At 46.1% G+C, this 13,510-nt stretch overlaps 1 protein-coding gene across 1 annotated transcript in view; it reads left to right on the top strand.

Annotated features, from left to right (window-relative positions):
• The window catches only part of LOC126260679 (delta-like protein 1), a 124,414-nt gene that overhangs the window by 25,346 nt on the left and 85,558 nt on the right, over positions 1-13,510 (top strand). The window contains exon 3 of the mRNA XM_049958013.1: positions 1,383-1,586. Coding sequence (XP_049813970.1) covers positions 1,383-1,586 — 204 coding nt within the window. The remainder of the gene's footprint in view (positions 1-1,382; positions 1,587-13,510) is intronic.

A 13,510-nucleotide genomic window follows, 5' to 3' on the forward strand; every position in this document is an offset into this window, starting at 1 on the left:
CAACATATGTGTCATGCAACATAGTATCAGCATACCTTGCAGGGGCTAAATGTGCCGATGGGAATGGATGAGCAGAGAGAGGGGAGAGCAGGAATTGAATTGTCAGAGGAGGGGAATATGAGATGGACAGAGAAAGTGTAGAGGAGTAGATGAAGAGAGAGAGGGGGGAAAGGAGGGGATGGTCTGATAAAGAGGGAGGATAGGAAGAGATGGACAGAGACAGGCGTGAGGAGATTGGAAAATAGAGTTGGGGATGGTCAGGTGTAGGGGGACAAAGAGAGCAGAAGAGGTGATAGAGACAAGGAGCCGGAGGAGGAGATTGCCAGAGGTAAGGGGAGGAGGAATCGGGGAGAAGAAAGGGAGTGAATGGAGAGATGCAGAGGGGGTAGGAAGAGTTAGAGACAGGCAAGAGGAAATGGAGAGAGAGGGGGGGGGGGGGGGAGTGTGAGTTTGCTTGAGAGTTGAGGATGGAGCTGAATAGCAGGTATAGGAAGGAGGAGGAGATGGACAGAAGGAGAGATGGGGATGGTCAGAGAGAGAGGAGCAGAGAGTCAGGAAGATGAGGGAGGAGGGGATGAACAGAGAATTGGGACAGGAGGAGTCAGACAGAGTGAGGGGGAGGAGGAGTTTGAGGAGAAGGAGAAGGGAGAGGATGATGAGGAGGAGGAGGTTGACATATATAGTGGGGGGAAGGAATAGGCGGAAAGAGGGAGGAGGAGGAGATGTGTGCAATAAATGTATCAAACATGTACACAGGTTAGGCCAGGGGAGAAGATTTTAATAGAATTTGTGTAGATGTTTATGGAGATTTTAGTTTAATTATTTGGCTGGCGTACGAGGTTGTGTACTTTACAGAACCGGCGATATATCATCCTTTTCCAACACTTATTCACCATTTGTCCACTCCTGTGTCAATGACGTTTTTGTTCTGGATCTCATTCTGTCGTGAGACGTGTCTACCTCAATTTTTTGTTCGAATCTCATCCTATTGTAAACCTCTCTTTCCTGGATTCACATTTCTGCCAGATCTCTTGCAACGCCTTGGAGGCAGCGTCTTCGGTTATATTGTTCACAAGCAACGTGAATATCTGGATTCTAAAACATCAGTTAAAGTTTGCTGTTTCGAACAAATTCATATTGAATTATTTTATTGCACATCCAGTATCAAAACCTTCCTTCCTTTCTCTCCTCTCGCCATCACAGCAAATTACACTGATAATATCATTTCCGTCTCTGTGTCGTGTAAAGAAATTTCACTTTGTGCCTTGTGTGCATATCTGTGTTGTCAATACTTTGAGTTTGACGTCTAGCGACAGATGGCATGCGAATGGCAAGTTGTGGTTTCCACGTGGCTCATCACGCGCGTGCGCGCTGTGCCGCAGCTTGGTGTCCCGCGGGTTGCGGGCCCGGCCGGTGCGTGCCGCCCGGCCGCTGCGAGTGCCCCCCGGGCAGGGCCGGGCCTCGCTGCTGGGACCTCCAGTGCGGCACCGGCGCCGACAGCGTCGTCTGCCGGAACGGCGGCCACTGCGGACCCGACGGCTCCTGCGTCTGTGCCGACGGCTGGACCGGACGCGGCTGCGCCACGCGTGAGTACCTGCTGCAGCCAGAGCGCACAAAGAGAAAACTGCAAGCAGCAGCAGCTGCGCACAGGAGCGCGGCATTCGTAAAGCAAGCATTGCGGTGAGGCACTACAGAAGGCCGTGAGAGCACTGCCGATGCGGGAAACGGGTAACCGTCCGCGGCATCCCACTGCCCCATTAACTGAGAGGCACAGCTTTCCCTTTACCTCTCTTCCACCTGTCGACTGCATTCTTACAAGGGAACCTCCCAATCGCACCCCCCTCAGATTTAGTTATAAGTTGGCACAGTGGATAGGCCTTAAAAAACTGAACACAGTTCAATCGAAAAAAACAGGAATAAGTTGTGTGGAACTATGAAAAAAAAAGCAAAATATACAAACTGAGTAGTCCATGCGCAAAATAGGCAACATCAAGAATACCGTGAGCTCAGGAGGGCCGTGGTCCCGTGTTTAGCGTGAGCAGCTGTGCACAGAGAGGTCCTTGGATCAAGTCTTCCCTCGAGTGAAAACTTTAAATTTCCATTTTCAGACAATTATCAAAGTTCAGGCACTCACACATAATCAACTTCGCTCTCCAAATTTCCAGGACATGTTCAGATTTGCTTGGACATATGCAGGATTCGGCGGTCTACACATGGAAAAATTTGGAAACGTTAAAAACGTATGTTTTGACAGAGCACAGGGAAAACTGCGCGACTGTGAAACTGTTGCATTCATTTGTCGCAGTTTATGTGACAAACTCTTATGTTTTCATCACTGTTTTGGGAGTGATTATCACACCCCTAAATCGGTCAAGGTAGAAGAATCCTTCTACCCATTCGCCAAGTATACAAGTTAGGTGGGTCGACAACATATTCCTGTCATGTGACGCACATGCCGTCACCAGTGTCGTATGGAATATATCAGACGTGTTTTCCTGTGGAGGAATCGGTTGACCCATGACCTTGCGATCAAATGTTTTCGGTTCCCTTTGGAGAGGCACGTCCTTTCGTCTACAAATCGCACGGTTTTGCGGTGCGGTCGCAAAACATAGACACTAAACTTATTACAGTGAACAGAGACGTCAATGAACGAACAGACAGATCATAACTTTGCGAAAATAAAGGTAGTAAACTTTTCACTCAAGGGAAGACTTGAACCAAGGACCTATCGTTCCGCAGCTGCTCACACTAACCACTGTACCACGGCGCTCCTGAGCTCGCATTACCCTTGATGTTGCATATCTTTCACATGGGTTACTCAGTTTGTATATTTTGCTTATTTTTTTCATACAGGGTGTTTCAAAAATGACCGGTATATTTGAAACGGCAATAAAAACTAAACGAGCAGCGATAGAAATACACCGTTTGTTGCAATATGCTTGGGACAACAGTACATTTTCAGGCAGACAAACTTTCGAAATTACAGTAGTTACAATTTTCAACAACAGATGGCGCTGTGGTCTGGGAAACTCTATAGTACGATATTTTCCACATATCCACCATGCGTAGCAATAATATGGCGTAGTCTCTGAATGAAATTACCCGAAACCTTTGACAACGTGTCTGGCGGAATGGCTTCACATGCAGATGAGATGTACTGCTTCAGCTGTTCAATTGTTTCTGGATTCTGGCGGTACACCTGGTCTTTCAAGTGTTTCCCACAGAAAGAAGTCACAGGGGTTCATGTCTGGCGAATAGGGAGGCCAATCCACGCCGCCTCCTGTATGTTTCGGATAGCCCAAAGCAATCACACGATCATCGAAATATTCATTCAGGAAATTAAAGACGTCGGCCGTGCGATGTGGCCGGGCACCATATTGCATAAACCACGAGGTGTTCGCAGTGTCGTCTAAGGCAGTTTGTACCGCCACAAATTCACGAAGAATGTCCAGATAGCGTGATGCAGTAATCGTTTCGGATCTGAAAAATGGGCCAATGATTCCTTTGGAAGAAATGGCGACCCAGACCAGTACTTTTTGAGGATGCAGGGACGATGGGACTGCAACATGGGGCTTTTCGGTTCCCCATATGCGCCAGTTCTGTTTATTGACGAAGCCGTCCAGGTAAAAATAAGCTTCGTCAGTAAACCAAATGCTGCCCACATGCATATCGCCGTCATCAATCCTGTGCACTATATTGTTAGCGAATGTCTCTCGTGCAGCAATGGTAGCGGCGTTTGAATTTTGTATGGATAGAGGTGTAAACTCTGGCGCATGAGACGATACGTGGACGTTGGCGTCATTTGGACCGCAGCTGCAACACGGCGAACGGAAACCCGAGGCCGCTGTTGGATCACCTGCTGCACTAGCTGCACGTTGCCCTCTGTGGTTGCCGTACGCGGTCGCCCTACCTTTCCAGCACGTTCATCCGTCACGTTCCCAGTCCGTTGAAATTTTTCAAACAGATCCTTTATTGTATCGCTTTTCGGTCCTTTGGTTACATTAAACCTCCGTTGAAAACTTCGTCTTGTTGCAACAACACTGTGTTCTAGGCGGTGGAATTCCAACACCAGAAAAATCCTCTGTTCTAAGGAATAAACCATGTTGTCTACAGCACACTTGCACGTTGTGAACAGCACACGCTTACAGCAGAAAGACGACGTACAGAATGGCGCACCCACAGACTGCGTTGTCTTCTATATCTTTCACATCACTTGCAGCGCCATCTGTTGTTGAAAATTGTAACTACTGTAATTTCGAAAGTTTGTCCGCCTGAAAATGTACTGTTGTCCCAAGCATATTGCAACAAACGGTGTATTTCTATCGCTGCTCGTTTAGTTTTTATTGCCGTTTCAAATATACCGGTCATTTTTGAAACACCCTGTAGGTCCACACAACTTCTTCCTGTTTTCTCAATTGATCTGTGTTCAGTTTCTCAAGGCCTATCCACTGTACCAACTTATAACTAAATCTGAGAGGGGTGCGATGGGGAGGTTCCCTTGTTAGTATACATCAGGTGTTACGTCAGGCTGCGCCCTGCTACTGCTGACGTTTTTGCATCAGTGTGCTAGTCTGTAGCCAAAGTTGATTTTCGTAGAATATTTCATGGAGTAAAAAATAATGTGGATGTTACTCCGTCTTTTGCAACTGTATAAAGTCTTATTTGGATCAGATATGTTCGATTCGTTTAGAAGCTTCTTTAGTATTCGGTTTTCTCGCTTCCACTTTATTTCCATGCTCTCTTCTATATTTAGACTACGATTTTAGCTTAGTGCACTCCACTGCACGCAATATAATAAGTTCCTAAATTAATAATGGCAAGCATTAGTGTACAAGTCGAAGTTATGTCCCAGTTGACACCAGCGAAGGCGCTGTTTAGAGAAACCAGTGGTGGTCGCTCACTGTATAACGGAAGTAACATCCGCTTTAGGAGTACTTACACGCTGGCTAGAATCTCGGGTTGTGGACTGTTCACCGCTGGAATAACTTCTGCATTCTAGGCACAGGAGGCGCACGACATAAGCGAGGAACTTTCCAGAGAAGTTCTCAATAGAAGGAGACGGGTTGAAGGACTAACAACATGTAATAAGGCAAGAAATGGGTAGGAAAGGCATCTCCGTCGTCAAGCAGAGTAGTATATAGACCAATGGGCTGCGAGTCCTGAATTGGTGAGAAGTAGAAAGTCAGCAGTTGAAGACATTTCGAGCCTGCGACGTCTGTCTTAGTAAACATTTACCTTGTTTTTCTGTGTGCCTCAGAACTGTAAGCGAATGTTAGTGGTAGTTACCTTTTCTTGACATAGTCTTAGTTATGGGTCGACTGAATGTATGACATTTGTAATTCTATCTGCTCTTCTTTTAAGTTCTTCACTTAGTCATTGTAGTTGAAATGGTTCAAATGGCTCTGAGCACTATGGGACTTAACATCCGTGGTCATCAGTCCCCTAGAACTTAACCTAACTAATCTAAGGACATCACACACATCCATGCCCGAGGCAGGATTCGAACCTGCGACAGTAGCGGTCGCGTGGTTCCAGACTTTAGCGCCTAGAACCGCTCGTCCACCGTGCCGGCAGTCATTGTAGTGGCGGTATTTTAGGTAAAAGTATTAAATCTTTAGTGTAAGTGACAAAGAAGCATGGAAGCTATCATACAATATATTTCGGTAATAATGCTTGCCATCAGTCATGCTTTGTCCACCTGGCCGGCCGGTGTGGCCCAGCGGTTCTAGGCGCTTCAGTCTGGAACCGCGCGACCGCTATGGTCGCAGGTTCGAATCCTGCCTCGGGCATGGATGTGTGTGACGTCCTTATGTTAGTTAGGTTTAGGTAGTTCTAAATTCTAGGGGACTGATGACCTCAGGTGGTAAGCCCCATAGTGCTCAGAGCCATTTGAACCATTTTTATGTCCACGTGTAGTGCACAGTGACAGATGCCCAAGTGCGCTACGAAGCGAGGATAGCAGAGTGACGCGGTAAACTGCCGCGCGCAGCAACGAACCATGTAGTAAGCTGGTCACTGTCACCACACTCGAGCGAGTCTCTTTGTTATGGGCGACGTGACTAAACACCAGGTTTTACAGAAACAAATGACAAGCCACAGAGTACAAATAGGCTGAATTTGAGGACTAGGCGTCATTCGATTCGGGGGCCTTCGTCATCGCTGAGTAGCTGCACCACGGCGCCGGAGCACCGCTAGACTGCGAAACGACTGCACGACGCCAGCAGCAGCCTCTCGATCGAGACCAGGTTGCATCTGCCGCCGCACTGGGTGCTTCACGGGACTTGGTGACACAGCCCTGCAGGCGTGTTGTCCGTGCCTGCTGCCGGCGACGCTGAGGTCCAGGGACGGACTCAGTGTCATAACGCCGACCGCCATCCGCCATCAGTCCGAGGCGCAGATCTAGACCCGTGCGCATCCACCATCACCGCTGAGTGAAGAGCAGCGGGGCCGCCGCCTGGCATGTCGTTCCCCGAAGAAGTGCCACTGCCGCAATTGGCCGTGGCCTTTCCTTCGCTGTTGTGCCGTCGTCTTGACGCAGCGACACTGGGTGCCGTCGTAGTATCCGACGCCAGCTCCACCGTCCAGCGCTGGCGAGGAGAGATGTGCCTGCCTCATGTAGAACTGAAGATATCATAAAGCAATATTCTTAAACTGTCGGAAACATTTCTACTGGTTCCCCACCACCTATGGGCCCACCGCACAGGCACCACCCCCTACAGAGATGCCCCTATAGAGTGATCCATACAGAATGGTGTCAGGAGGACCGACATCACAGTAATCAACTGCGGAGGGTATGCCATCCCTGCAGCATGTCGTTCAAATGGTTCAAATGGCTCTGAGCACTATGGGACTTAACAACTTACGTCATCAGTCCCCTAGAACTTAGGACTACTTACACCTAACTAACCCAAGGAGATCACACATCCATGCCCGAGGCAGGATCGCGCGGATCCAGACTGAAGCGCCTAGATCCGCTCGGCCACAGCGGCCGGTAGCATATCGCTCTTGCCTGAGCCCGCAGTCTCTGTTGATATGTTGTGTACGTGGGACAACAGCTGGTCAAATATTAAACAAAGTAAATCGCCAGACAGCCGTGAATTTTGAGAAGTTATTTTATTTTATTTTCACAAGCAGGTTCGGCAATTCAACCTGCGACCTTCAGGCCTCATTTGCACCTATTTTATAAACGTTTAAACCTGTCGATATTGGTATACTTCAGCCATGGATGTAGTGAAATCGTATTTCAGGTGCTTCCCTCGAAGACTTGATAAGTTGACAGTAGGCATCAAAATGGTTCAAATGACTCTAAGCACTAAGGGACTCAACATCTGAGGTCATCAGTCCCCTAGACTTAGAGCTGCTTAAACTTAACTAACCTAAGGACATCACACACATCCATGCCCGTGGCAGGATTCGAAACTGCGACCGTAGCAGCAGCGCGGTTCCGGACTGAAGCGCCTAGAACCGCTCGACCACAGCGGTCGGCCACTAGGTATCACTAGTGCAGAAGCGTTGCATTTATTAGTGCATCTCGTGGATCAGTTGAGAGCGGATAGTGTGGTTTCGTTTAATCAAGTAGCAGGATTAATAGTGAAACAGACGTGTTGAAGTCACAAGCTCTAGGAGTGGATTCGACTGTGATGAATCTTCTTTCTCCTTTCTCTGGCAGAGAGTCTGAGGATATATTGGCAATTACAGAGGATCTTACAGAGTCACAATTACTGAACTATTTGAAAAAAAAAAGGAAATTAGTTATAAACTACTGCGTGCACACACTTTATTCGACATGTAAATGTCACTACAGATATTCGTTTTGAGGTTACGACGTGTTCGATATGCCTGCCATCACTGGCGATGATGTAGCGTGGACGTAATGCGAAATTCTGCTTGACCCGCTAAAGTGTCGGAACATCGATGCTGTCAATGACCTCCAGAATGGTTGTTCAGCAATGGTTTTCGGGTTGTTTCTGTACACCTTGCCTTTAATATAGCTCCACGAAAAGGAGTCACATGTGTTCAGCTCCGGAGAATATGATGCCCAATCACGGCCCATTGCAGTGGTGTCGCGGTACCCTAGAGGAATGCGGTCCAGATCGTGCTCCTCCATGCCACAGAACACTCCACTGCCTCGATGGGGTTGAGCTCGTCTTTCATGAACCGAATGTTTTCGAAATCAGCGTCACTTTGGATAACGTGGATGAAATCATCTTCGAAAACCTTCCCTTACAGTTCCGTAATAACAGTGCCATTAAGGAGTATCGCACAAATTATTCCGTGACTGGACATTGCACACCACACAGTCACCTGTTGAGGGTCAAGCAACTTATCGATCGACAAACTGCCTATTGGCTTCTGTCTCGGGTTCTTCGGCCGATGTTCATCTAATGATTTTTCTGACGTTTCGCCAGCACGAGTGGCTGGCATTGTCAAAGCTTCACCCTCCATTGCCGGTGGTGAACTGGAGCCGAGCTCGCGGCCGCAGACTATATGTACCTGGCGCGCCAACGTCCGAGGGCTTCTCCGCGGTCATTTCCGGTGCGGTTCTCCTCTTGCTACCTGCGACGGTCGTTCGCTGCAGTACGGGAAGCCAGGATCCGTTTACCTTAAGGCTTTCCTCTTTCTTGTTGAAACTGTTCGCGTGTTTTTGTATTTCTACAGCTTCTCTAAACAAGCGCGTGTGATAGTGCTTCTCTCCAGCCAGAACTTCCGTGTCGGCGAATTTTATTACGTGGTCGGTCTCACTCAGTGCGTGCTCTGCCACGGCCGATTTCTCCACCTGCCCCAACCTGCAATGTCGCTTATTCTCTTTGATCCTGGTGTTAATTGATCGTCCAGTCATTCCGACATAAACTTTTCCGCATGTGCATGGTATACGGTATATTCCCGACATTGCAAGTGGGTCTCTTTTCTCCTTCGCCGATCTAAGACACTCTTTGATCTTCGTTGTCGGTTTGAAAATCGTCTTTACGCCATGTTTGCTCAATATACGGCCGATACTGTCCGTCACTCTGGGAATGTATGGCAGAAAGGCCGTACCCGACATTTCTTTTATTGGTTCCTTACTTCGCCGAGTGTTTGGCTCTATTACACTTCTAATGTAATTTGTGGAGTACCCATTGCTCCTCAGAACAGTCTCCAGGTGTTGCATTTCTCGTTTGAGGTGTTGCGGCTCACATATTCGTCCTGCTCTCGTTACGAGCGTACTAATCATGCCTCTTTTCTGGCTCGGGTGGTGGTTTGACAGTTTGTGCAGGTATCGGTCCGTGTGTGTCGGTTTTCGATACACGCTGTGTCCCAGGTTTTCGCCGTCCCTTGTGACCAGCACATCTAGAAATGGCAGTTTCTTGTCTTTTTCTACTTCCATGGTAAATGTTATGTTGGCATGGAGGCTGTTCAAGTGCCTTAGGAAGTCAGCGAGCTGTTCTTCACCATGGCTCCACACCACGAAAGTATCATCGACGTACCTGTACCACACCTTAGGTTTGCAAGTCGCCGAGTCCAGTGCCTGTGCTTCGAATTGTTCCATGAAGAAGTTGGCCACCACTGGACTGAGAGGACTACCCATGGCGACGCCTTCCAGCTGTTCGTAGAAATCACCATTCCACGTGAAATAGCTCGTGGTGAGACATGCATGGAAGAGCTTTTTGATGTCTTGCGGGAACATGGAACCGATGTGCTCCAGAGCCTCACTGAGTGGCACTTTCGTAAATAACGAAACAACATCAAAGCTGACCAGTATGTCGTTTAGTGCAAGTTTCAGTTCCTTCACATTACATACGAGCTCTCATTAAAAATAGGAGGTAAATAAAGTGGTGCTGGAAGTGGACGAGCAACGGGTGCTCTTTGATTTCCTTGTCGCTTTTTCTTCTACTGCCTCAACGGACTGATATCGTGTTGCTTTTATTTCAGATTTGATCCTAAGGAATAGGTTAAAGTCAGATGGTGCTAGGTCCAGCGACTCAGGTGGGTAGTATAACACCGTATGGTGTACTTCGCTATAAATCTCTCAACATTCAACGTGATATGAGCCTGTGTGTTGTTTTGATACAGAACCCAGGACTAGTTCTTCCATAATTCTGTTTTATTTTTAATTTTCTCTATGAGTTCAGCAAGAGTGCCAAGGTAGCAATTTTGGTTAATAATATGACCTTCAGGAACGCATTAGAGATAGGTGGTTCCATGAGAGTCGAAAAAAAAAGTCATAATAACTTTAAATCTTGATTTTCCCGTTTCTACAGTTTCAGAAACCGATCAAATACTCGACCAAGGTTGAGGTCAAATCATATCTACTTTTCCAACGTTTATATTCGTTTTTGATATTGCGGAGCGTCCCTGGCGTGAGTCACATTCAGCATCTTCTCGTCCATCTTGGAAACGCTTATATCACTCAAAATCTCGTGTGCGTGATTAACAGTATTCGCCCAACACTTCTTTCAGTAAAAGACAAGTTTCAGTACACAAACAGAGGCCACGGACATACTTGTTCGTCTACAGACGCCAGATATGACGCTTTCGATTGAGAAGGCTTCACGCTTCACAGCTATTGGTCGTTCACCTTTGGCGCATGCGTCCACATCTCGCGTAAGTTCGGATACTCTGAAACTCAGAGACAACAGTGATAGGAACATTTGCGAAGTTGCTCTTCCAGCGTGGAAGTTGATGTAAAATTGAAATACTGTGGTTTGATACAGAACTTTACTGTTTATGTCAACAATCAATCACACGGCATTCAGTAGTCGCAAAATGTGTCTGATAGGTATAATTATTATAAATAGTAATCATCAGAAGAAACAGTGATTACAGTTCAATGTAACAGTGAAAGATAGAAGTAAAGTTACAAATTCTGTCAGGAAAGTGAGATTTACATTAAAAGCTGTTGAGAAATGCATAATGGCAGGTTCCATTTTGGTTAGTATCAGCGCCTCGACATAACCGTAGCGTAATTCAGATTCCCCCCTTCGAACCATGGACTTCGCCGTTGGTGGGGAAGCTTTCCTGCCTCAGCGATACAGATAGCCATACCGTAGGTGTAACCACAACGGAGGGGTACCTGTTGAGAGGCCAGACAAACGTGTGGTTCCTGAAGAGGGGCAGCAGCCTTTTCAGTAGTTGCAGGGGCAATAGTCTCGATCATTGACTGATCTGGCCTTGCAACATTAACCAAAATAGCCTTACTCAACTGGTACTACGAACGGCTGAAAGCAAGGGGAAACTACAGCCGTAATTTTTTCCCGAGGGCATGCAGCTTTATGGTTAAATGATAATGGCGTCCTCTTAGGTAAAATATTCCGGAGGTAAAATAGTTCCCCATTCGGATCTCTTGGCGGGGACTACTCAGGAGGACGTCGTTATAAGGAGAAAGGAAACTGGCGTTCTACGGATCGGAGCGTGGAATGTCAGATCCCTTAATCGGGCAGGTAGGTTAGAAAATTTAAAACGAGAAATGAAGAGGTTATAGCTAGATATAGTAGGAATTAACGAAGTCTGGTGGCAGGAGGAACAAGACTTCTGGTCAGGTGAATACAAGATTATAAATACAAAATAAAATAGGGGTAATGCAGGAGTAGGTTTAACAATGAATAAGAAAATAGGTGTGCGAGTAAGCTGCTACGAACAGCATAGTGAACGCATTATTGTAGCCAAGATAGGCACGAAGACAGTAATACAAGTTAATATGCCAACTAGCTCCGCAGATGAGGAGATTGAAGAAATGTATGATGCGATTAAAGACATTATTCAGATAGTTACGGGAGATGAGAATTTAATAGTCATGGGGGACTGGAATTCGATAGTACGGAAAGGAAGAGAAGGAAAAATAGTAGGTGAATATGGACTGAGGGTAAAGAATGAAAGAGGAATCCGCCTGGTGGAATTTTGCGCATAGTGTAACTTAATCGTAGCTAACACTTGGTTAAGAATTATGAATGAAGGATTTATACGTGGAAGAGGCCTGGAGACACTGGAAGATTTCAGACAGATTATATAAAGGTTAGACATAGATTTAGGAACCATGTTTTAAATTTAAGACATTTCCAGGGGCAAATGTGGACTCTGACCACAATTTATTGGTTATGAACTGTGGATTTAAACTGAAAGAACTGTACAAAGGTAAAAATTCATAGAGATGGGACCTGGATAAACTGAAAGAACCAGAGGTTGTAGAGAGTTTCAGGGAGAGCATAAGGGAACGATTGGCAAATCCAGAGGAAAGAAGTACTGTAGAAGAAGAATAGGTAGCTTTGAGAGACGAAATAGTGAAGGCCGCAGAGGATCAAGGAGGTGAAAAGGGGTAGTATAAATCCTTGGGTAACAGAAGAGATAGTGAATTTAATGGATGAAAAGAGAAAATATAAAAATGTAGTAAATGGAGCAGGCGAACAGAAATACAAACGTCTTGAAAGTGAGATCGACAGGAAGTGGAAAATGGCTAAGCAAGGATAGCTAGAGGGCAAATGTGAGAAGATAGAGGCATATATCATTAGGGGTAAAATAGATATTGCCTACAGAATTACTAAAGCGGCCTTTGGAGAAAAGAGAACTACATGTATGAATATCAAGAGCTCAGATGAAAAACCAGTCCTAAGCAAAGACGGGACAGCAGGAAGATGGAAGGTGTATATAGAGCGTCTATACGAGAACGATGTTCTTGAGTGCTATATTATTGAAATGGAAGATGGCGTAATGAAGATGAAGTGGGAGATATGATACTGTGTGAAGAATTTGGCAGAGCAGTGAAAGAGCTAAAGCAAAAAAAGGCCCCGGGAATAGAAAACATTTCACTAGAGCTACTGATAGCCTTGGGGAGCCAACCATGACAAAACTCTACTATCTGGTGAGCAAGATGTATGAGACAAGCGAAATACCCTTGGGCTTCATGGAGAACATAATAATTCCAATCAGAAAGGAAGCAGGTGTCGGCAGGTGTGAAAATTACCAAAGTATTAGTTTAATAACTCTTGGCTGCAAAATACTAACGCGAATTCTTTACAGACGAATGGAAAAACTGGTAAAAGCCGAACTTGGGGAAGATAAGTTCTGATTCCGAAGAAGTGCTGGAACACGCGAGGCAATACTGACCCACGACTTATCTTAGAAGGTACATTAAGGAATGGCAAAGATACGTTTCTAGCAGTAGTAGACTCGGAGAAAGCTTTTGACAATATTGACCGGAATACTGTCATTAAATTATGAAGGTGGCAGGGGTAAAATATGGAGAGTTAATGGCTATTTACACTTTATACAGAAATTACACGGCAGTTATAAGAGTAGATGGGCATGAAAGGGAAGCAGTGGTAGAGAATGTAGTGAGACAGGCTTGGAGCCTACCCCCGATGTTATTCAATCTATATACTGAGGACGCAGTAAAAGAAACAAAAGAAAAATCTGGAGCAGGAATTAAAATCCATGGAACTGAAACAAGAACTTTGAGGTTTGCCGATGACATTATAATTCTTTCACAGACAGCAAAGGACCTGGAAGAGCAGTTAAACGGAATGGACAGTGTCTTGAA

This window comes from Schistocerca nitens, chromosome 5 (genome assembly GCF_023898315.1).
Source record: "Schistocerca nitens isolate TAMUIC-IGC-003100 chromosome 5, iqSchNite1.1, whole genome shotgun sequence".
Lineage (NCBI taxonomy): Eukaryota > Metazoa > Arthropoda > Insecta > Orthoptera > Acrididae > Schistocerca > Schistocerca nitens.